General features: G+C 40.6%; 1 protein-coding gene across 20 annotated transcripts in view; it reads right to left on the reverse strand.

Moving 5' to 3' along the window:
* LOC118207834 (calcium-dependent secretion activator 1-like) overlaps positions 1-25,063 on the reverse strand; it is a 114,568-nt gene that overhangs the window by 40,843 nt on the left and 48,662 nt on the right. For all 20 annotated transcript variants that reach the window (XM_035381925.1, XM_035381924.1, XM_035381939.1 and 17 more), the window contains 7 exons: positions 21,597-21,830; positions 20,646-20,767; positions 9,147-9,258; positions 7,250-7,389; positions 4,803-4,869; positions 2,879-2,987; positions 2,316-2,528 (listed from right to left, as the gene is read on the reverse strand). In XM_035381925.1, the coding sequence (XP_035237816.1) occupies positions 2,316-2,528; positions 2,879-2,987; positions 4,803-4,869; positions 7,250-7,389; positions 9,147-9,258; positions 20,646-20,767; positions 21,597-21,830 (997 nt within the window). The remainder of the gene's footprint in view (positions 1-2,315; positions 2,529-2,878; positions 2,988-4,802; positions 4,870-7,249; positions 7,390-9,146; positions 9,259-20,645; positions 20,768-21,596; positions 21,831-25,063) is intronic.

Genomic DNA, 25,063 nt, shown 5'->3' on the forward strand with positions numbered 1-25,063 from the left:
TTCTGTCAGGTAATAATGGGTCTAACATGAAGGCTAACACGTTTGTACTCAAATCACACTCTAATGTCACAATCAAACATTAAAATGGGTATTTGAAAAGGATGACAGTATGCACAGAACTGCTTTAAGGACATAACTGCTTGTTCATTACTGTGCCTTCCTGATAAATTACCTCAGGTCTTGAACATAATTATATAATATTAGAATGAGAAATATTTATCTTGTAAGAAAAGCACTACTTGCAGTGTAAATGTGCTCATCTTTCTCAGCCATAAATGAGCAGGATGAGGAAATATGGATATCAGTATTCTGATACGCTTACCTCTGTTGCTCAAAATCACCTTTTAATGAAAATATCTTTTCACAGGAATATAAGTGGCAAATGACTGTTTTGTTTGTTACAGAATTAGATGCTATGCTTGTGATAATATTTTTTAAATTTCCTGAACATTTCTATCATGTATTTTCCCTCTTATGAAAGATACATATGTGGAGATTTAAGCATTGTGTACAACCGTTTTAAAATGTGACTAAAAGAAACGTGGATATTTAAATTGCATACAATTTTTATAAATGTGAGGTACATATGCAGGGTAATTACCTAAAGAACTCAGTTTAACTACCTTGCCCCAACTGGACTTGAACCTAAAACTTCTGAACTACGAACCCAGTTCCCCACCCATTATACTAAAGTTCCAACTCTATTAATACATATGCAAATTACGTGATCTTTTCACCTTAAAATCAACAGCTAATTCAGACCCAATAAAGCAGGTGAAGTGAGTTCAATAGCTTTAATTGGTCCGAGTAACAACGAGAACCAGAGGACCTTGCAGCTTTCCAGGAGTGCATGCTGTCCACAGTGAATAGTGCTCTGTATTTCCAAGCTGGTGGACTGTGCCACTAAATAGACGTTCAGTCAAATATAGAAAGATATTTGTAACCTTCGCAAACTCGTCATTAAAAAGCAACATTGAAAACGTAATCTTATACAGTATATTTTCAGCTCAAGTTAAACTAACAAGAAACTAATACTGCAGGTTTGTATTCCAACCATCAACCTCTCGCATACGATAACCTTCAGAATGTTCTAGAATCGAACAAATCCTCTGCAGCAAAGTTTGAGTTTGAGGCTTCTCCTTCCCGACCACATGCCATTCAAAACCACCAGGGACAGAAACACGTACGCTATGCCACAGTGTTTCAGGGACAGGGGAGGAACCGGAGGGGGAGGGGGGATTGGGGGGTGGTTGCCACTCTTAGATAGCTTTGAATGGCATCAGCTGGAAAAGGGAATCAACCAAACTAATGTTCACTTTTTAGACAAAGAAATCAATGAACAAACAACATAGACTTCATGTTTGTAGATTTTGCCCAGCAGTTTATACTTTGGCTGTAAATCTATCCTGTGGTTCATATGTACCTTGTTATTATATAGAAAACATCTTAACAACACATTATAAAATTGCACTAGTCTAGCATATTCTAAATGTGCGTTATTGTAACAAATTCTACTGTACTGCCTAAGCCACATTCTGTAACCCTTTCTGGAAAACAAGAACACTGCAGATATTTTTTGAATTGCAGTTAATTCATACATTTCTATGCCTTTTACTTTATTGCACTTTAAAAAAACTGTGCACCTTTAACTTAGACCCAGACTTGCTTTAAAGTGTCAGGTCCTTTCACAGCTAACACGAAATATGTGATTGCGTTCTGATGTAGTCTAATAAGGTACGTACCGCCTTCTTTTGAAAAGTTTAACGGTAGTAGCAAGAACACAAACAGAGGGGGTCAGAAAAGAATAAAGGAATAAACACATTACAGACAGAATGAGGTGGGGAGGGGGGGACACTGCATTGCTTTCGGAACTCTTACCTCCTCCTGAGCGTTCAGATCAGTGGGCCTGCTTAAAGGTGCAAAGTGCAGGAGAAAACCCGTAAGACTCACACAGGCTTTTACTGTGTGGTTACGTGACCTCGCAAAGCCGCTCAATCGAGGGGGAACCTGCCAGACAGTTCGCACCTTCCTTTCTAGAGGAGACGAGAGCTGCTAGTTACAGGGACGTTGCACCCCCCCCCCGCCCTGTCGTTTTGACAGGAAAGGTCGGGTGCAATGAAAGAAAAGAAAAAAGGGTTTGCACCTTTAAACACGCATGAGCTGAAATTGGGGTTTTCAAGAGATTGGTTGGCAGAGTCGTGAGGCTGGCCTACAAGGAGTTCTCTTTCTGCCCTACGGTGTAGCAGTGGAGGGTGAAGGCGGCAGTGTGCGGCGTTAGGGGTAGGGGGTCCCACCCCGGCGCTGGGGTTACTTACAGAACTGGGAGATGGGCGCGTCCATTTGGGGTGCCGCGCCCCCCTTGGCGTTGAGTTTCTGAACCTGGGTGGGCGGGACTGGCTTGTGGGACTGGCCAGTGGCCCGGTACATGGCTTGGACCCACAGGATGCGGTCCTGCTCATCATCGCTGGCGAAGATCACAGTGTCTCCCTCCTTCACGGCATTAAAAAAGGCCCTTCCGCCATCCAGACCTGCAGGGGGTGGGGCATTCCTGAGACTGGAGAATGATGAGGGGGCGGGGTGGGAACTTGCTGGGAACAGGGCTTATTAGGAAGAGGGCGGAGCTAAATAAGAACACGGTAGGGCTTAATGGGAGCAGGGCAGGGGTTAATGAGAACAGGGTGGCACTAAGTAGGGACAAGGAGGAGCTAAGCAGGAATAGGGTGGGGATAAGTGGGAACTTAGTGGGACTAGCTGTTGACAGGGAGGGGCTAGGTGGAAATGGGGTGAGGCTAAGTGGGAACATGGTGGGACTGGATGGGAAGAACAGGATAAGTCCAGCAGGGAAATAGTAGAGCCAGGACACAGAGTGCTGAGATACCTGGCTGAGGGTCAGTGTAGTCCACAGTGTACCCATCGAGCTGAAGCAGCTCCTGGGGCTCTGCTTTCTTCTCCCTGTAGCTGCACATGGCAAAGGTATACTGGCTGACCTGGAGAAGGGCAGAGGTTTCACATTATACAAACACCTGCAGATGTACGTGTGTGGTTAAGTAGGCTGTAATTCAGTGGTATTGGATGTAATTTGTAAGTTTGTAAGTTCGACAACTGGTTATGTAGGATATAATGCATTCACATTTCTGCTATGCAAGCTGAGCAGATAAAATAGAAATGTCACACACAGCTAGCTAGCTGGCTAGTGGTTAGCTAACCAGAATCTATATTATTGTGCAGGTATCCCTGTTGTTTGTGCCCTGGGTAATATGTATTTACATTTACCAAAATGCAACCACAGAAACGTTCCTCAAAAGACATTCCTAAGCAAATAGCACACCTACACTTCTAGCAAGTAGCAGACCTAAGGCAGAAAGGTCTTGGGGTGAGGCCTCATAGCCAGGGCCTTACACACAGGATGATTCAGACAGCTTAATAGCTAGGCTTCACTCAGATTCAGTGGCAGTGAGTGATGCGGAAACAGGGGAAGCTAAAACGTTACCTTTAAACTGATATCCGCTCAACCTGTTCCCTTTATTTTATTCATGATTAAATAAACTTTCCTTGATTGACAACCCAACAATTAATCTGTGTAATAGCAAAAGCCAAATGGTGTAATGACTACCAATTTTATTTTTTGATAGTATGATTGTTCTTTAATCACAAACTTGTGCAACTTATTTATAGCAACAGATTATTGAAACGGGTGGATAACTGTAGGCCTACTTTTCGTTCGCCGTCCAAATTCATGAAGTATTGGTGAAATAATATGGGCTAATCTGTTAATATTCTCCAGTTTAAATGCTCTTCCCAAACATCATTTGATAGCCTTGTTTATCTAAATCACATTTTGTCACATAGCCTATTTATATTATGCAATGTGACTGAATGTAATGTGAAGAAAGAGGAAGCAACATCATGAGTTTGTAGGCAGTGATACGAACATTGATGTCATCATCCCTTGAATTCATACAGAATGTAAAATAGGCTATAATTATCCACAAATTTAGATACGTTGTTGGTAATATAAGAAAATTCTGTATAGAAAAAGCAGTAAAATATTATTTACAGTCAAGCCTGTGAAACATAATTGGAATAAATGTTTAGAAAATAGGCCACTGACAGGTGACAGCCAAAATAAAAAGACATTTTGACAGTTGAAAATATTTAGATAATTTGCAAGTTCGATGCAGACGTTTTGCCATCCCCGAAGACTGGCCGGTCAGAAAAGCTTTCATTAGGAAACATCCCATTCAAGCAAATAAGCTTTAGCGGTAAGTGTTTTCAAAAATACCAGGTGCTTGAATACAGGTGATGGTGGTGATGGTGGCGGTAGTGATGAAACTGACAGCGATGTAGTATAGTATTGCAAGGCACTGTACTGTACGATGGCCAATTCTCACATTTCAGTGTATTATAGAAGATGCACTGATTTTTTTGTTTGTTTTAAAAACACTAAAACTAAAATGAATTATTATAAGACGATGTTGGTTTTATGTTAAAAATATATATATTTTAAAGAAAAATAAATAAAACTTAAATATGCTGTTTGACTAAGTATTCACCCCCTGTGCTCTGCAAGGTCCAGGTTTGCACCAGACAAGGAAACAATTGCTCGACCACTGGCTTCTATCCGTGAACCATTGAAGTAACTGTTGCATTTTCTGGATTAAAAACCCCACTCTGCTTAAGGAACATTTGTCACTGTCCCATTTTAGCACCACACCCTCCTCTGCCTTCACCCCACTCATATCTCAATACTCAGTGCTTTCCCGAACTGTTCAGAACATTGTTTACATGTGCCAATCAGTTACCTGCACCAGGACGAAGAACCTTTTCTTCCACCTCTTCCATACATTTTTTCCAAATGCCCAGAGATACCTGCAAGACATAACTTTATTAATAAATGACCTGAAAAAAAAACCTGTCCAAGAGGACTTCATTGTGAGTAGTCATGACTCAAAACATAAGCTAAAACGCATTATTTTTATTTTTAGTTACTATTTCTCACTGGTTTCCAGTTCTCATTTTTTTCATAGCCAAGCATTCAGGTCTTGCAGAGTTCAGCCTGTGCAAATTCTTCTTTGGTTGGGTGTGTCAGAATAACTCCTCAATTCCAGCAACATGAACATAGCCGTGATGATCTATGAGGGAGGACTTTCCAGTGAATACATTTATAGTGTGGTTGCCTTTGGTAATCACACTATTATTATCTCACATAATAGTCTTGTTCATTACACCCAGTTTTTGGACCGCTACTCCTCCCAGTGTTTTCGCACCACATACACGTGCAATGTGTCAAATCCCCAAAACCTAACCCTGACCCTAACAGTAACAATAACCCTAACCCTAGCTGCAAACCAAACCCTAACCCAAAACCTAGCTGTAACTCTAACCCTAACCCTAGCTGCAACCCAAACGCTAACCCTAACCCTAGCTATAACCCTAACCCTAACCCGAGCTGCAACACTAACCCTCACCCTAAATGTAACCCTAACCCTAACCCTAGCTGTAACCCTAACCCTATATGCAACCCTAACCCTAACCCAAGCTGTAAATCTAACCCTAACCCCAGGTGCATCCCAAACCCTAACCCTAGTTGTAACCCAAACCCTAGCCCTAGATGTAACCCTAACACTAACCATAGCGGCAACACTAACCGTAACCCTAGCTGTAACCATAACCGTAACCCTAAATCTAGCTGTAAAATAAACCCTATCCCAAATCATAACCCTAACCCAAGCTGCAACCCTAAGCCTAACCCTAAACCTAGTGGTAAACCTAACCCTAACCCTAGCTGCAACCCTAACCCTAACCTAAGCTGTAACCCTAACCCTAACCCTATTCCTAGATGTAACCCTAACCCTTACCCTAGCTGCAGCCCTAACCGTAACCCTAACCCTAGCTGTAACCTTATCCCTAACCCAAGCTGTAACCCAAACCCTAGCTGTAAACCTAACCCTAACCATAGCTGCAACCCTAACCCTAGCTCTAGCTGTAAACCTATGCATAACCCTAGCTGTAACCCCAACCATAACCCTAGCTGCACCCGTAACCCTAACCATAGCTGTAACCCTAAACCAAAAGCTGCGAAAGCCAGTGAACAGGGTTACTGCCCGTTTGTTTTCATTTCTTTAAAGTTGCAGTCAAGTTGCATTGTGAGGCTTGAGTCTTTTATGGACCACCTGTTGTCACTGACAATGTTACTCTAGCTAACATGAGAAGAAGGACTCAGCATCAACATTGTTTACAGAGGCTGTCAAATATTTGATTGCAACAACTGATATTAGGCTGTGTTAAGACGGACAGTTACTATCAAAAACTGCCAAAAATCACAGAAAGCACTAGAAATGGGGAAAGTCACAGAACTTCCCAAAAAAATGGCAAAAATCACAGAATCTGTGACACCTGGGACTTCCGTGACAAACACCCAGCCCAGCCTTAGAAATAATTACTCTTCCGGAAAAAATAAAAGATGACCAAGAACCTCTCACACAACAATCCCATTCCATCCCAGCAATAGTCAACCTCCTTGCAACATTATACTATCTTACATCTGTACCATTTTATTAAACAAATGCCGGAGCAGCTGGAATATCAGTCTGCATTTTTCTGTGTGCTGTCAAAACTGTGGGATATGCTCTTAAGGAGCAACAGCCGATAACACATTAATTTACCCAATTTACCCATACAACCAGTGAAGATAGTCAATTCACTGAACATGAACTGTGTCTTTTTAAGCTCTGCTTTATAAGCAAAATGAGATTAGTAGGCAGTCCTATTTGCTGATTGCGTAATTAGTTGCAGCCATAGTAAATAAGACGTTGATTTCACTCAGATTGTGTACGCACCAACATACCCTTGTCAGGCTGTAATTTGCGCTGGGAGCTTTATGTATGTACATCTCTCCCCAGAATTAATTAATATATTGCAAATAATACTCTCAATTTTCTAGTTCTCCTTTAAGCACAGCAAACAAAGTGATATAAATCCACACAAAAAACACAGAAATGTATCTTTGTCCATGGGAAATGGTCCTTATTTGAAAATTTCACTGAAAATTTAGTTGCCATTGCTTGCCTTTTATCATCTGCATTGTACAAGCAATTCTGGAGTACCAGCTACATTCTGACCAGAGTTGCTGCAACACTGCAGTGACATTGCAACATGAGGTTTGTGAATGACCCACAGAGAGCTGCTTCACATTCGCTACGTGTCATATTTCCAGCAGTATGAGAAAATGCTGACACGGCGTCCTTACCCACAGTGCTTCATGTTCTGAGGTTTGTCCATGCGGATGGCCAGCTTGATCTTTAGATCGTGGTCGGGACAGGCCTTAGTCAACGCCATTTTATGCAGTTCAGATTGCTTAGGGCTGTTCGGGGTTGGGTGGAGGACAACCTGCGTACATAATTTAAAAAATCAATACATTTCAGTGAAAATAAAGCTAGTTTAAAGGATTCTAGTACCTGATTGATTGGTAAAGATGAATAAGGTAACATGGTGGACGGTCTGTAGTCCTTATTGTAAATTATATTTCCGTTAATGAGTTGCAATAGATTGTGGTTAGTGCAGTCAAAATAAGTTGGCTGTCATTCCTCAGTCACTACTGCAGATAAACTGAACTCATATTTTGTCGTTTTTTTTTTCTAAACTTGGAATTCATTCACCTAAAGCTGTCCTGCCAGCCCTTAAAATGCTTTAAGACGTACGATCACAAATATGTGATTATAATGTTCTTAACTGAGAATCGTAGCACTGGTGTAGCAACCACTACTGATAATGGAAAGCGACAGAGTTCTAGAACACTGTCTTAGAATTTTGAAAAAAAAAAAACATTCCAAAAAAACCTACACTTCAAAGGATTAATCTGGGGTCCCTTTAGCTGTCTCACTATCAAAGGGAAGGCCCAGTATTAGTCAGTCCGGGGAAAACTGCTGAGGATTGCTCTTCTCCGAAAACTCAAGCTAATCCATTGCGAAAGCCAATGAAAGCTGGGACTGGTTAAGGAGCTCTATGAGAGCAGGGCTCTGCAGCAGCATAAGATTAAAGGGCCCTGTCACAGTCAAGGTCAATGCAACAAGGTGACGCCTAACAGCTTTCACAGCATCTACGCCTTCACCGGGAAATTTATCTGCTGCATTAACATGGGAAACGGCGAAACGATCATCCTTTCCATGGTCAGCGATGGCCGTAAGATAGGTAAAAGACAGGTTCCTGCATGTCGGCTAATTTCAGTGTCGCTAATGTCTCACGTTTAGATTGTTATACCAAAACGGCAGTTTTTATGCTATCATTCACGGGAGAATATAATAAAATTAATTCATACATTCAACTTGTTTTTATTTTGGCTTGTGGTCAATCCAATTGCAATATAAGCATTAGCTACAGCAAGATTCTGAAATTTGCTTGCTTTGATTTTTACCTTAAAATTTACTCAGACTCAAAAACCTTTAGATTGAAAATGGCTGAATTAAGAGTGGTGAGTAACAATGGACACCCGCAGACACTGTGGCACTCCGGGACCAGCTTCAGATCGCTGACCTTAATAAACTGAACAGGATGAACTGCTGCAAAAGTCCACCACAGTCAGCAGACAGTTTAGCCAGGGAACCCTTACGGTCAGGATGCAATTTAAACAAGGGCAGAGTGTACTGGACCGTTAACTAGGGAATTTAAATGAGGACACAGTGAATCTGACCATTAGCAAGGTGTTTAAATGAGGACAGAGTGAATCTGACCAATGGCAGAGAGTATAAATGAGGACAGCGTGAATCTGACCAATGGCATGGAGTTTAAATGAGGACACAGTAAACATGACCATTAGCTAGGGAGTTGAAATGAGGGCAGAAGGAATCTGACCAGTAGCAAGGAGTTTAAATAAGGACAGAGTGAATCTGTTCATTAGCATGGAGTTTAAATGAGGACAGAGTGATTCTGAACATTAGCAAGGAGATTAAATAAGGACAGAGTGATTCTGACAATTAGCAGATAGCTTAAATAATAGCAGAGTTAGAGTGGTAGGTAGGAAAGATGACGAGATGGACAGTGGGTGAAGAAGAAAGGGAGGTGAGAGAGTTCAGGACTGAGGGAGAGAGAAAAGGAGAGGGACGGGGAGAAATAGTGAATGAGAATAAGGAAGGAAGAAAGGATCATACTCTGCCAAGCTCCTTGTCTTCAAGTGCCAGCACCCCCGTGCTCTCTGTGAAGAGCTTCACTTTGACAGCCGGAAGAGGATGTGTTGTGGTGAAGTCTCCTTGAGTCCCCCAGCTGCAAGATAAAAACATACAACTGAGTACATTACATTTTTACATTGTGGGCATTTCACAAGCTCTCTTATCCAACTTTTTTACACACGGTGTTCATTTACACAGTTGGACACATACCGAAGCAATGCAGATAAAGTTCTACAGCTCAACAGCAGTGTTGCTTAGGCTACAAGGCCAGTTTCTAAACTATTATACTACACCGCCACCCAGAATAATTGATCAGAACCAATCATGGTACAGCAACCAACCTTTGGGGTTTCAGCTGTGAGGTAAGCCATGCACAAGTTGCCTGAGTATATAAAAACGTGCGTACACCCACACCCACACGCATACACACACACACACACACACACACGGCACACACATGCCCACAACTCCATTTGAGACTTGTCGTTAGGTGCAGTACTGTGAAGCAAGGTAATGAGCAATGTAATGAGCAATGTTTCCACAATGCCTCTTCCATTATACAAGCTTGCAGATGACCACAGTCATCTAGGCATTACTATGACCACAAAAATTTGGTCTCGTTCTGCTTGTATCTTAGGGTTGGCCCTGCTAGATATACACTAGGGTCTCAACCCTCCTCTGGCCTGACCTGGCAGCTGCAGTCAGGCCTGCACCAACAGTGCAAAAAGCACATTCATCCAGAGCACCTACTGCACAGCCCAGCTGGTGGACTGCAGAGTGAGAAGCAGCAGCAGTGTGGTCTCAGAAGACCTGTATGCTCATTACCATTCCACCAAAACTGAACTAAAATGTTGTAGGGATGGGGTACACACTGACACACACACACACACACACACACACACATACGTAAATTTACCATCTGATTGCATTCATTCTTATAATTGCTTTTGGAGGCATGGTAAATAAATTAGAAAAACCTGTAGAGCATCTTGCAATGATTTCCAACTGCCATATGGTGTCAACAACATAAATAAAAGGTTTGGATAAACTTGTATTAGACTCTGTATTCAAAAAACATTTGATTTCATTCAGGCAATAACAAAGATGATCACATTTCATACAGATTGTACTGCTAGATATGTCTTATATGAAGTGACTTTAGTAATTGTAAGCAGATATCAATGAAGTGATATGCACTGCTCATATCCTGTACACTGTGTAAGACTAAAGTCAAGATCGACCACTGGAGAAATATCCGATAGGAAATGATATCAGATGTGAAGACTTAATATATGTGAATAGTGCATAAAACCTTCATGAGAATGATTTATGAGTAGAGAGTTAAAGTGTGTTTTAAATGCCAGGTAAGGCAGGGTTTAACATTCATTTAACTTCAATATCCAGCATAGATAACATGGATCATATGAAATTAAATAAGAACCATCTCTGTTTCCATTCTGTCTCTATAAAACGCCATGGTCCACCAGCCCAATAAACCATTGGTCAGTTAATTATGATTTCAGGTGGGTGGGGCTCCAATTGTAGGTGGCAATTTGAACCAAATCGATAATTGAACTATAACACTGAGTAAAGCTAAGAAAAAAATATGAATACTGGAAACAAGTAACAGCAATTGTAACCTCCCTTTTAAGATGCTTTAGAGTGGGTGTGCTGGCACACAGATATATAAAACTTCTTAATTTTTCAATCTTCTAAACAATTTAAAATTATTGACATAACAGGCTCATGAAAACAAAACAAAAACAAATCCAATTTCTGTCCGTAAATACATTAACAAATAATACAAATGTTACTTTTCTAGTGCAATAATTTTTTTTTTTTTTTTTCCATTATTTTAGTAGATTCCTGGTAGCCATTGATTTCACGCCTAAAGAGAAGCACTATAAAGTATGCACTGTAACTGACTGGATGTTCTTGTAACAGCTTCATTTTTAGAAATGAGGAACAAAAGCCTTATTTCTGCCCGAAAGGCCGGTGGAAAGAACGCACATCTGAGCCGGTTTTGTTCGTGGGTGAGCTGCAGGCAGTTTCTGACAGGCTGTTAGCAGCTAATCCCATTGGTTTACACTGACAGCTCTGGGAGTTTGCCATGAAATGCAGCTGATGTTGCATCATGTTGCACTCTGTGTCCAGAGAGGGAAATGGGGAGAGCACAGAGGGGGGAGAGAGCAAGAGATGGGGAGGGTACAGAGAGAATGAGAGAGAGGAGGAGAGAGAGAGGGAGAGAAAGAGAGAGAGACACATATATGCACAAAGTCAAAGACACACAATTCGGGACAACATAGAACAGGTTAGCTCATCTCTAGTTGAGGACCTTGGGCCAGCATGTATCCTAGCTGTTATAATTCTCTCAGACCTGCAGAGGGCAGTAATGGCGAATGAGATGAGCCAGGCCCGAACGCTGGGATCCCAGAGCACCAAAGCTGTGTATCCCTGCAACACAGCAAGGTTGGCAAGGCTGCCATCCTTGAGGGAGAACAGCTTTCAAATTGAATCTTTAACTGGATCAGTTATTTTCCCAACTGTACTTGAAGAATGTCTTTGAAAATAAAAAGACTAGAATATTCTAGGTATACACAATAATAATAAATACCACAATGTGTTTTGTTCACCCAAGGGATTTGTTCAGAATGAGAGCTAGCAACACACCCAGCCCTTGGGGGAAGTGGTTGCCAGGTATGTCTCTTGTGATGAGAAGCTTTAACAGACTAGAACACATAATATTCCAATTATCTCACTCTCTTCTCAAAGACTACACGCCGCGAGCCAATTTGAAAGTGCGGCAGTAACTACAAACTTGCCATTTGCTATACAGAAAATGATAGCATAAAAATGTTAAAAAATGTATAGAGCAGGTTATTGAGCCTGACTAATCTTGTCATTTACCTATAAAGATATTACAGAGTATCCAGCAATGCCTCAAGCATGGACATCAACACCCCACAGGTCTCTGCCTCCCATGAATTTATGAAATTTAGCTATATCTAATTTCCACATATGCCCCCTACTTCTACTAACAGAACCCAGCTTGAGATAAATCTGAGTCGTTGTTACTATACCTGCGCGTAAGTGTCCTTACATCTCCCCTTGTCATTTTTACATTACATTCCAGAAACCAGTTTAGTTTGAACTCTTTGTACTTTTTCAAGAGCTTCTGCATTTTTCTTGTAGAGCTTTTGTATTTTTCTTGTGGTACACTTGTGATTTCTTGTGATTTCGCCTGGCGCCTAGTCTTTCTGTCAATGGTACAGGACTATATTAATTTTGTCTATGTTGTCTCTTCACCCCTTGGCCATTTGTTTCATCTACTTGAGATTGTTTGCATCCTGCAAGGAATAAATGATCATTTCAGACAGAGGTGAACATTTAATGTTGCCTTGTCTGTGCAAATGATATTGAGGAAAACAGGCAATGGCAGGATTTATGAAGAACTCCATAATATCTTTGACATCTGTAGCCATTCATCCCAGAGACAAAAAAGAAATCTCACAGGGTAGCTTATTATGCTATATGTATGCCTCTCTGCTATAAGTCTGGAGAAAACAGTGCAGTTTAGAGCAATTAGCCCACCCATTTTTCTACCCAACCACATGAACACAGTGACGGCAAATCTTAGAAGAAGGCCATAAGATTTATGCATCAGCTATGAGACAGAGGGAAGCACTTGGATGGTGGGAGGAGGCACTGGAGATCTCTCAAGACCTGAACACCTGGGTTCTGAGACTACTAACTGGACAAACACTCCGGGCAGGCGTGCTGTAATATTTGGATGAGCAGGAAATAAGCAGACTTTGGGGGAATACAGCAAGTCAGCTTGATATCTAGAGAACGAAATCTTGAAATCCTCTGAATATTCATCTGTGATTGTGTGTGCACCTTTCACTCTCTAAGCGGCAGCCCACTATATTAGCTCACAGCTCTATGCAGTATGCAAGCTTTCTCATTTAGGGTAATTTCATAGACCTTCATAAAACCGGGCAGGTCAACTAAGAAATCAATGATCTTTTGCACTGTTGAGCAGCAGAAATAGTGGGTAAGCAATGCCACAGGTGGGATGATAAGGAGGTCTGATGTAGTGCCGGTGACTAACCAAGTCCATTGCTGATTAGCCTCAGCAGTCAGATGCAGAGGTGGGGAGTCCAAGGGTCAGGCCATGTGATTCTTCCACCCATGAACTCAGCTGATTTCACTAATTGGTTCTCGTGGCTGGAGTATTGTGCAAATTAGCAAATACAGGTGATTGGGTAGGACTGCTGGGGAGGACTTTCACTTCCTGAAACTGGATTTTCCACCTCTGGTCAGATGAGCAGAGTTGTATGGCTTCTGGCACCTTTACCTGAATGTCCAATGTGACCACAATATGGCTTTGCTTCGACTTTAAATACAGAAATTAAATTAAATTACATTTTTTTCTATATTCAAACAACCACAACCGAACAGTAATTGCCATAAATTATTTACTTGCGTTTAATGTAAATACATTATATGGCTGTGTATACATGTGCGTAAATGCATGTGCGTTTGTGTGTTTGTGCATGTGTGTGTGTATGTGTGTGTGAATGGGTGTCAGAGACATCATCTGGTAATTTGTTTGATAATAAGGATTTTGGTCTCAATATCTGTTTTATCAGAGAGGCCATAAAAATATGTAAAAAAATGTACACCTAAAGATATAGGACAGCTGCTCATCAAGGTTACAAGACAACCTGGGGTTGGGTGCATGGCTAAAGTATATCACAGATAATGAACAAACCTTGTCAAGACAGAAGGCAGGGAAATAAGGTCATTCCATATTACATTTTTCACAAACATTTGGCTTTGCAGAAAATGGTTCATTAAGGAAGCACTTGCTCACACATTAGCTTAAATGCTGACCTTTGCCTCCACACCTGCTTCAATGCCTGACTGAACAAAACAAATGATTCATAAAAGAGGAAATGTAAAAAAATGTCTGTCACATTTGACCTTGTCTGTCACACAACACACAACCACTGATTTGCTTTTCAGTTTTTATTATTTATTTATTTATTTTTATTTTTTATCATTAAGACCTGCAGTCTAAAAGTAGCTAAGGACTTTAGACTTCAGATCATTGGAGACGTGGTCAATGTAAAGGCCTCTGAGACATGTAAATTCACAATGGTGATGATTATGCCAGTTTATGCCCTAGGTGTGCAGGGAATAAACTGGCATATTGGGGGTTCAGGCCTGGATCTCTGTAAAGCTGCTTTGTGACAATGTGCTTTGTAAAAAGTGGTCCACAAATACAATTTAATTGAAGCTTGATATGCTCCATAGATCATGAACATGCACACACGGACGTTAAAAATATAACCGATTATATGTATATGTTTTGTAAAAATAAAAAAAGCTCATAATTGTTTCTTTTTCAGGGTTAAAGTGACAGTTTGGGGTTTTGTTCAAGAAGCTCGCCAATCCATCTCAGGGCACACACACCATTCACTCACACACTCATAGCTATGGGCAAGTTAGAGTCTCCAGTTAGCCTAATAGGCATGTCTTTGGACTGAGGGAGGAAACTGGAGTACATGCGGACATGGGGAGAACATGCAAACTCCACACAGAATCTGGGAACTTCTTTCTATTAAATCTTGGATTTGGTTCTAACCAAACATGTATGGCTTTTAGGAAATAGTTTATTCTCAATCTTACAAGTCTTTGTTATGATACATATACTCCCATGCATGTTTGATGGGTATCACGTGGCCTTAGAGAAAATTCCTTCACATGAGCTGGGTCAGGTAGTGATAGTAATTATGCCAGCAAAGTAACTCACATGCAGCAGAATAATCCCTAGGGTAATGTAGAATAGCTGCTGCTAAAAATTTAAACATTTATTACACTACCCGGTTTTACCTTTTGAATGTTCTTGCTACTGTTTAATGTTTAATGTTTAGTTAGAGGGCTTTTCATCTGTATTTATGCAACATTTATCTTAATGTTCGTCTACTGAAATTTCCCTTGGGAAAAGACTAGAACAAGAAGTTGTTTTTATTCTTAATGTTATTCTTAAGCTTAAATCCTCATATTCCTGACCCACAGGACATATATCTGTGCATCAAAAGTAGCAGGAAGGTGAACACCTGGCACTACTGCACACCAATCCAAAGAAGTAGGGCAGAGGATGAGCATTTTAATGCCATGAGATAATGAGCCAACTCCATCTTTTTCCCAGATGACTTAAATTCCAGGAAAAGGCCCAGCGCGCACACATCCAGGAATGCTTTCTCAATTCCTCACCCCCCAATTAACTCAATTACCATTAACCTCGTTCACACCGCTGCTCTGCAGCAAAAAACACAAGGGTCGCAAGGACACAGGTGGCCCTCAACATCCCGTAGTCTGGCTCAGCAACCGCCATGCCAACTAAGCTGCCACAATATTTTACACCTGAAAGGACAACCACAGTGTAAATGCACCATTATTTGCAATATTATCTACAGTAAAAAATTAACCTAGCTAGTCAGTTATAAGGCAGTCTTATTTTACCTTAATTGTGTTTCCATGGAGCTGAAAAAAAGCTCCTGGGTAGCTGTTTCGTTGTTTATCAAGCAAAGGAAGCTGCTCTCTTAATGTTGCCCATTGAGGAATCATCATTGCTTAACAATTTATCTTTACCTGTACTATTTAACATATGCAATTTCCTTTATATCTTCAAAAATAGTTTTTCATTTGATTTCCCCCGTGCTGCATTATATTGAACTTGATGCATTTACACTCAAAAAATACATATGTCTGCGGCCGCAAAGAAAAGAAGGTGGAGTGAACCTTTCTGAAAATACTGGCTAGCTCCCGCAATTATACACAAAATTATTATCTAAATTTCAGATTAACTATTCCCTGTGTCCCTATTATTTGGTATATTTGAACAAATCCAGCATTTATTTTGTGAGAAGGCACCATACAAAAGTACACCGCTAGATGGCAGTGTGGAGAATTTCCTGGTTTATGTGTGTCCTTGCAGAAACAGGAAAACTTAATCCAGATGCTTTAAATGCTATAAAAAGCTGCAGAATGAGAAGGTGAGAAACATAACAATGAGGGAGTTTATAGAATCTAGCAGTATGTTTATTTTATTCATTTTTTTTTTCATTCCATAGCATTTGGTAGAAGGGTGCTCTTTTGATTTGTCACCTTCATTTTTAGCCATGGTTCCTGTTTTCATGAAATTAAGCAATGACACCTTCTCAGTATGTCCTCACCATGAAGATAATCATGAACCAAAACTAACAGCGGAGCTTGTAATCTTGCTGTTTGTCTGTTTCCTGTTGCACATGACAGGAGGGCATGGAATGAAATCTCAATTATATCAGATCAGCATCAGCTGTATTATGTAACAGATCAATAAAAAAATGCACATTCTCTAGCTCAGTTAGATCTCTAATTTCCTAAGTTCACCTTTTTCAAGGAAAACAGAAAGCAAGTTTGAAGATTATTCATATCCTTATTGTATTTCTGAAGAGAAAAAATAGTTTCTGGTTCTCATACATATATGTATGGACTGTTTTGTTTTTCTTAACATTCATAGAACATTCCTTCCTTGAAATACACCTAACAGCTTTAGAAAAAAATTCAATGTAACTGTGTTTGTAATGTGTGGACTGGGCAAGGTTTGAACAGACAGGAACAATCAGTAAGAAACATAGCAGGTTCACTGCAATCACACACAGCCCTCAAATTGGTTTCCCATCTCGCAGAGAGGAAACTCACCCTAGGACACAAGCATATGCACCCGGCTAAACACACCCAGCTAAACATACTCAGCCATATGCACACGGCTAAACACACAAAGCCATACACACCCAGATATACACACCCAACTAAGTACACCCAGCTAAACACATTTATACTTCACTGGAAGGTTTCCTGAAAAATACTGACTGTGCGAATTTACTGTAGGTAATTCTGTGCTACATTATTCAAACATTGAGAGCTTGAGGCATCTAGGTTTGCATATAATATTTTCTTTAAAAAATTGATATTAATACTCTTTTTTATTGAAAAGAGTCGTTTGTCTTCCTATCATATGTTGTGCTTTATTCAGTTGGTGAAAAAGCACAGAGGGTTTCAGATAGAGATGAAATCACAGCTCAGACTGTACCATGGTGGGGGATCGAACTGTACAGGGGGACTCACATGGCTTCAGAGTCAGCTGCCCTATGGACCTACGGAGTTATCACCAGGAGAATGCTCTTCAGCATTTCTTCATGACATATTCAAACTAAGTACCTGCCTTATATCCCTGGCCCCCTAGTGGTATGGGCGGTACCATCCATAGAATGGGAACACAGCAAAAATCCACAATTCATTAAAACATAGCCGACAAACATGCTGTAAATTCATACTTGGTGCCTTCAATAAATAGACTTGTCTCTGGCCAGAAAAACCATTCAAGTCATCAAAATAAAAGCCTGAGCCATCCTTTTGAAACTAACATCTTGTAAAATACAGGATATAAACTGTGGCGGGTATACTCAAAGAAAATGGTTTGTCACTCTGGTCAAGTTGTTGAAGAGATCGACAAAAGTGAATTTTCAAGGTAAAAATGAGTCTTTTCTTGGAAACACTTGTATGTTGGAGATTAACTATGTGCCACCATTTTCCCACTAACTGATGTGGACTTTGTTAAATAAACAGTAGAGCAAGTAAATTATAAGGCACTTCTTGTTTTTGTCCATTTTTATGAATATTATGCGTGCACCATGAACACTTCCTCACATATTTAATAGTCTTTCACACTTGTCTTGATGGTACACATGTGCCTTTCAAATACTGCCATGCCTGCTGTGTGTTAGCACAAAGTTATAAGGTTGTATCTAAGAGTCGTGCAAACCAGGGAAAAATTGCCCTTTTTTAGTGCAAGATGGGATTTAAGATGAAATTATAGTTTTTTTAAAATTGCATCTATGTTACAATAATTCAGATCCCCACCATTTCTGAATTCCCATTGTGGACAGAAAACAAGAAATAGATTAATTAGTTGTTCACCTTTGTAGAAAAGGGTAATTCATTTCTAAATGTTTAATTGTATGAAAGTTCTGTTGGTGATTTGTGCATAGTACCCATTGTACAGTCTACATTTGTGCATAGTACCCATTGTACAGTGCCCATCATTGTACACTGACCTATGTACAGTGATCATCAGTGTACAGTGGTCTGAAAGTGCATTACTGATCAGGGCAATTATGTATCGTTCATGTAGTCCCCATTAAAATGCCCACTATAATCTGTCTGGCTATGTCCGTGTGCACAAATCCTGGAGCTCCTCTGTCTTGATTAAAAATGGCAGTTGAGCTCACAGCAGTCAGGGACGTTCCTTAAAATAGCACCGGCACGAGCAGCTGTCGTCACGGCTCTGGTGACCTGCGCTGCTGGCAGAACGTCTCATTTCAATTTCAAGGTGATAAGGCCGCTGCGTTCTGTTCTCGCATTCCCACAAGGTGCGACTGCCATTGTCTAATGTGGAAAATAAAGAGACCTTCTTGTGGTCCAGGTCAGGAGCCACACCTTGAGCAACCAACAGCAGTTTGATGTACAAGATTATGCGCATACAATACCTGAAAAACCAAACTAAAACAAAAACAAAAACCAATCAAAAAGCCGCATATTCAAATAAAAAGAATCCCAACCACACTGAAAACATCAGTCACTGAGCCGAACGATGGAAAACGAAAACTCCTTCTGCCAAAAACATTCGTCATCTAAACTAGGTCTGGACACTTCCTGGGCTGTTTATCTCCCAAATAAAGAAGGCCTACCCAGCCAGAGCTGCTTATATCCGTAGATGCCGCTTGGTGCTCACGTTAAAGGGGGGGATCAATGCTGGCCTCCTGTGGTGTGCTTTCTAATCCCGTGAAAGAGTTGCTGCCGTGCGGATGATCAGCCGCAGACTGCGGCTCCCCCCAGTGGATTTTTTTCAGGGAATTACACAACCCACTGAGACTCCGCAGGTTACAGGAACGCACCAACAACTGCATGGTGAGGCCCTGCCGTGGGTGTGTTTATTGGTGTGTGTGTGTGTGTGTGTGTGAGAGAGAGAGTGCATGCTATAAGCCTACTTATATATCTTGTTGCCTACGTATAGCCAGACAAACTACATGAATGTTGTGTGGGCACAATGTCACAGATCAGACAATGCTGGTCTGTGGGGGAGGTCAATAAGAGAAAGGCCTATATTGCCGCCAGTTTTTTAAATGTGACAGTTAGCCAACATTACATTTTTTAGACTTCTGTACATTACCATTCCAATTACTAATATTAATTAGCTAAGTAGCAGAGATGGTGTACTCTTTTGTGGCAGAATATCAACATTGGTTCCATCTAATGCAAAAGAGTTGCAATATGGATTAAACAATGATAACAATAAGGTCAAAATACATCAATAATTTTTTCAGACAAAAAATTCAGTTGCAATTGTCGTTTTTCTTTGTCTGATGTATCCCCATGTGCCGATTTAAGTGTGTTATTTAGACAAGATTACATAGGCTGCTCTAGCTCTAAAAGCACTTGACAAGCTTGCATTCAAAAGCAAGGGGCAATGGCTATTCTATTGCTTGCTAGCTAGCTAGCAGGATTATGAAAACTATCACCATGTAAATCTGTTTTAGAATATTAGAATACACATATATTTACTTCAGATGCAGCTTCGACTTTACTAGCTGAGATTCATTGCTTTGTGATTGGTCTGCAGAATGGACAGCCTCATGGTATTGATTTTTAACAATTCCTCATTGTGTAAACAAACTAAATTTCGTTGAACCAAGCAATCAGCTGTTTTCTAAGTCATTATAATTAGCTGAGATGGAAGCCATGTTCTGTTCAGGCATTCAGAGTTGGATGGTGGTGAGAGGCTGAGCCATATAATTTTAATTATAGTCAGTCAGGGTTCAGTCAAAGCTCAAGTCACAGAACGTTATTTTCAATGCGGTGAAAACCACCGCAATCAAAACTGTGTTATTTCAAGAAAATGATATAACTTGTTACTGACTGGAGGAGAAACCAAACAGCTTCATTTTTCCTGGAGTAGTTTCATGCCTATCATAACTTCTTATTGTGTTTACAATCATACATAAATTCCACGGACACTATCATATCCATGAATAGCATCTTTGTTTTGGTCAGAAAGAGAGTAGCATCTACATACTTTGGTTTCAGAAAGGACCCAAAATTGTTTACAATCTGTCCTGTCTTACTGAACACTCTTTCAGAAGGGACAGATATTCTAGACATTGCTATGTCCATGCATCTGTGGTGATTGTTACAGAACCGCATTCTGTCAACAAGTGTTTGGGCAAGTTATCAGTGTGCAGAATGTTATGCAAGAAAAAAAAAAGTAAGTTATCTTAGCTGATTTCACAGTGTTATCAGTTATTATTGATAAATTGAAAAGTGGTCCCAGCTCTATTGGACACCCTTTGCCTAATAAAGTAAAACACTTACGTTGGTTTTGAGGCCTCAGCCTGGTCAGTCTGGAGCTTCTCCCCACCTTCCACTTCCATGGTACAGTAAACGATACGATTGGGGGCCAAAGACTTCAGCCCTTGCACCTCCATGATCACAACCTTGGAGAAACAACAGAGGAAGTAATACAATCTCCCTCTAGTGTCAAAGCCATTGAAAACTACCAGTGTTTCTAAAGTCTCAAATCTACTGTCTTGCATTCTCAACAATCAGCATGAAAATAGTGCAGTATAATCAAGTGCAGGGACAAGGGGAAAAATTAAGTCTGAAAATTCAGAAAGGGAAAATAGTTCATTGGGGAACATTGTCCTCTTCTGGGGTACATTCATCCTCTGAGTACTTTGGTTTTTAGTTAATGATTTATATAAAACCAGAATGCAAACCTAAAAAAAATAAAAAAATTAGGGTGCATAGATGATACTCATTGCTGAAAATTGTGATTCAGTGGAGCATATTGGATCTTTTGGAATCATCATAACGGATGGGCATAATATTGATCCAAATGAGTCAATCTCGATACAATGAAAAAAACAACCAAAAACCACAACCTTCGACTTCTGATTTTTTGAAGCGACTTCAGACAAAAAGAAGCCCAAATTCATGTTTTATAGGTGAACTTTTATAAGCTGCATTTTATAAACCGTTAAAGCCAATGTAGAAACCAGACTGTTATGGTACCATCTCATGCAGGGATGGTACCATATTTACCAAGCCTTTCATAGTACACAGTAGAAGTGCTAGGATCCCTGTCGATATCCCAAGTATACCTACTATGAGCTAAAAAGGATAACTGATCCGTGATACTCTCAGACACTTTACGAGTAATGGACACTGGTTTTCCTAAATGAGTCCTCAGCTCCATTTCCACATTAGCAGATTTCATTGCATGAGTCTAGCCCTAAAAACACCAGGAAGTTGTTTGCAATGTACCTCTAGAGTGAAGGAGAGCACCACATCAGACTTGGAGAGCTGGTTTTCGTCCTCCTGCCCCATGTCGATGATGGAGGTGTTGTGGCCTCTCTTCAGCTTCTGCAGTTTGAACTCCCCACCTTTGGACACTGGCATGCTTTCCAAGTTAGCCATGAGCAGGTTGACTGAGGACTTCAGCTCCTCAATGTACATGGCTTCCATCTCTTTGGACACAAATTTTGGAAACTTCCCTGCCTTTTACAAATACAGAAGAAGGGAAACAGTCTTATGGACACATTTCGTGTTTAAATGACATCCTAGGGATATTCTTCACATGAGTGAACCAGTGAACCTTGACATCAGGAGAGGGAGATTTGATGATTTTATATCATCACTGACATAAAACACAATTTCAGCTGCGATAAAGCTTTCATGCAAACTGAGGACACATGACAAAAAATGTCTTAAAATTTTAAGTCTCATGACAAGACTTAAACACTTTTTTTTTTTTCCACTCAAGTAGAATTATCTTGTTTTAAGCTTTTTGCTTGACAAATTGTCTTACTTTACCGGCAAATCTTGAAATTAATAAAATTGTCTCACCTCAATGGCAATCTTGTTGCCTTATTTAGAAATAAAATAGATGTAAGTAACGGAAAGTAATAGAAATAACATTTTAAGTCTAAATATAAGACAGAAATACTTAAGATTACAGATTTTTGGTTTTTGCAGTGCATCATCCTTCATATTTCTCTGAAAAGCTTCTCAGGGAATTACTTCTTACCATGAAACACGTCATATGCCACCCAGTTTTTTCTTGTTTTGAAAAGCCTAGGTTTAATAATATTTCAACAAAAGGTAATGGGTGGTATCACTATATTGAAGTAGAACCGCTGTAAAACTGAGTTCTTTTCCCAGATTCCTTTTTTGTTGCCAATGGTTGCTCGCTGCACAACATCACATGACACAAATCGAAGCATGTCTATACTAGCCAAGACCAGTGAGAGCCACAAGAAATCACTCTGTTTGTTTTGACAGTTAAATGAACAATTTTCACTTTCACAAAGAAACGCTGAACAAGGGCAGCCAGAAAACGACCATGGACTCGGGGGGGGAGGGGGGGGGGTATGAAAGGGTATGAAAGTTCAATCCCTGTTTTGTAATAATTGTATTCAAGAGATCTGAGAAAGCCAAAGCACTGTAATTTTCAAGATTAATTTTAGTTAAACATGTTCACGTTAAATGTAAGAATGTGAAGATAAAGACACATTAAAGACAGATTCACATTCAATAACTTTTATTATGTTGTGCCTGTGTTATCAGTTATTAGTCAGAAACATTTTTTTTTATGAAAACTGCCAGTCCTCTTTGAATTGAAGTTTGCAGATAACAAGTCTGAGCATGCCTTCCCTTGGTACTAAGGTCATTGTCAAAATATAGAACTCCAATAAAAACACTTAATACCACAAAGTGTACTGTGACTTTTCCTCCAATCTGATCTTCTGACTTTTCCTCCAATACCTCCCTTGCATCCGGACCCAAATGGAGACCTGTGCGCATCCAGGTCATCTTGACTGGAACCCTGTCGCGAACCTGACTTCGAATAAGAAAGTTTCTCAAGGAGTTCACACACCTGCTGGGACCTTGGACCAGCTGATAAGCTGACATAACAGAATTGGGACTGGCCTTCCCATGTTTTTGCTGTTAAGTATTAAAACACATTTTAACATTGGCATCAAAAAATAGGATAGCATAAAAACTGATTTGTCAGTTTACTGCTCTTTGTTGTTGTGTTTTGTTTTTCTATACGTGTGTTGGTCTGGAATAGCAAATTAAATGACCATGTTGTTTTACTTTGTTAAAACTTAATTTCAGGAGACTGATTAAACAAACTAGCCACATAATACAGAGCAGCGTGTCACTAAGCAATAACACAAATTAACCTTCATTAAATGGTAGTACTATTAACTTCTATATTTAGCTGTCGCAGAATTAACATTTCCTCTGATTAAGAATCATATAATATTATATGCAATTTTTTCAATTAGCATATTCATATATCCAGTATCATAGCCAATAAATATATATGCTTTTTCCAAACCATTGTCATGTCTACTTTATTTCACCAAGTTGTGCTCTGCAGACATACAGAATTATAATTGGTTGTTGAACATAATTTGTTCAGAATAAACCTGACCAAACCTCACTACAGTAATCAAACAACTCACGTGTAGTAAAAGTGCAGCTTCTCAGCTTTTATTAAAGGGTTGGACCGCTGCACACCTAAACTCTGCCTCTCCCTGTATCTCTGGCCTCGCCACCTCCCAGCCCGTTCAGGACCGCCCGGAACAGCAACCGCGGCAGCGAGCTAACAAGATCGTTGCGGCGGCAATCAATCAATCAGGGGCAAAAAATCAGTCAATCAGGGCCGCCCAGCCGTCTCTCATTACCTGTCCCAGCTGCCGCTCATCAGCCTCGCTCAAGGGAGAACCTCAGAGCAGCCAGAGCTCACTCTTTGGTTAGCTTGCTTAGACTCCCGCCTCACACAAATCTGCCTGTGTGGTTTCTCCTACAGAGACTGACAACGAAGCCACATTCCGAGGTGAATCCTTGCCTTAGAGCCTCCCCGTGCCTCCTGAAGCTGGCTTGCGGGTTTGTCAGGAAGCCTCTGAACCCACCTTCTCCTGAACCCTTGCACTCCAGTGGCCCTGGCTGTCCTCTTGCATTAAACAAGTGTGAATCCGCAATAGCTGCGACTGCACACGCACATGCATCCATGTGTGCATGGATCCACGCACACACCCTCACACAAACACGTGACCTCTTCTGTGGCTCATGACCAACCTCTCCACAAAATCTTGTGCAAATCTGTGAATCCATTTGAGATTTTGTGCCTTTTTGTGATAGGCCAAGCCCATCGCCACGCCCCTTCTTGGTCAATCGGCCTTGAAAGTTACTCAGTTGTACCTTCAGTCATGACCAACGTCCATGCCAAATGTCAGCCGACCGACCGACCGACAGACAGCGCTATAGAGCTGCCGGTCGCAGCTAATGAACCACGCCTGCTGGCTTGACTTACTACTCAGTTTCACCTTCTCAGTGCCCACCCTAGCTCTCATTCACATGGCAGCAGTACAGGGCATTTTAATACATTTTGGTTAACAGCGATTTGTTAGAGGAAGAATACTTTGAGTGTAATTCTGTGAGCAGCAGCAAGCAATCATCAAAAATCAGCACTGGAGAGGACTGATTGTTGGTTTGAAAAGGTGCTTGATTAGTGATGTGTGCATGTGATTGGTTGAGTATGAGAACACCTATTGTGTATGCGATTGGTTGAGTATGAGAACACGTAGTGTGTATGCGATTTGTTGAGTATGAGAACATGTAGTTGCTGAGGTTGACGAATGGTCGGCTGCAGCAAGAGTTTCCTGACCAAACTTGCTTTGCACATTTCATGCACAACACTCATAAAATCAAAAAGTACACAG

Source organism: Anguilla anguilla, chromosome 11 (assembly GCF_013347855.1).
Source record: "Anguilla anguilla isolate fAngAng1 chromosome 11, fAngAng1.pri, whole genome shotgun sequence".
Classification (NCBI taxonomy): Eukaryota; Metazoa; Chordata; class Actinopteri; order Anguilliformes; family Anguillidae; genus Anguilla; species Anguilla anguilla.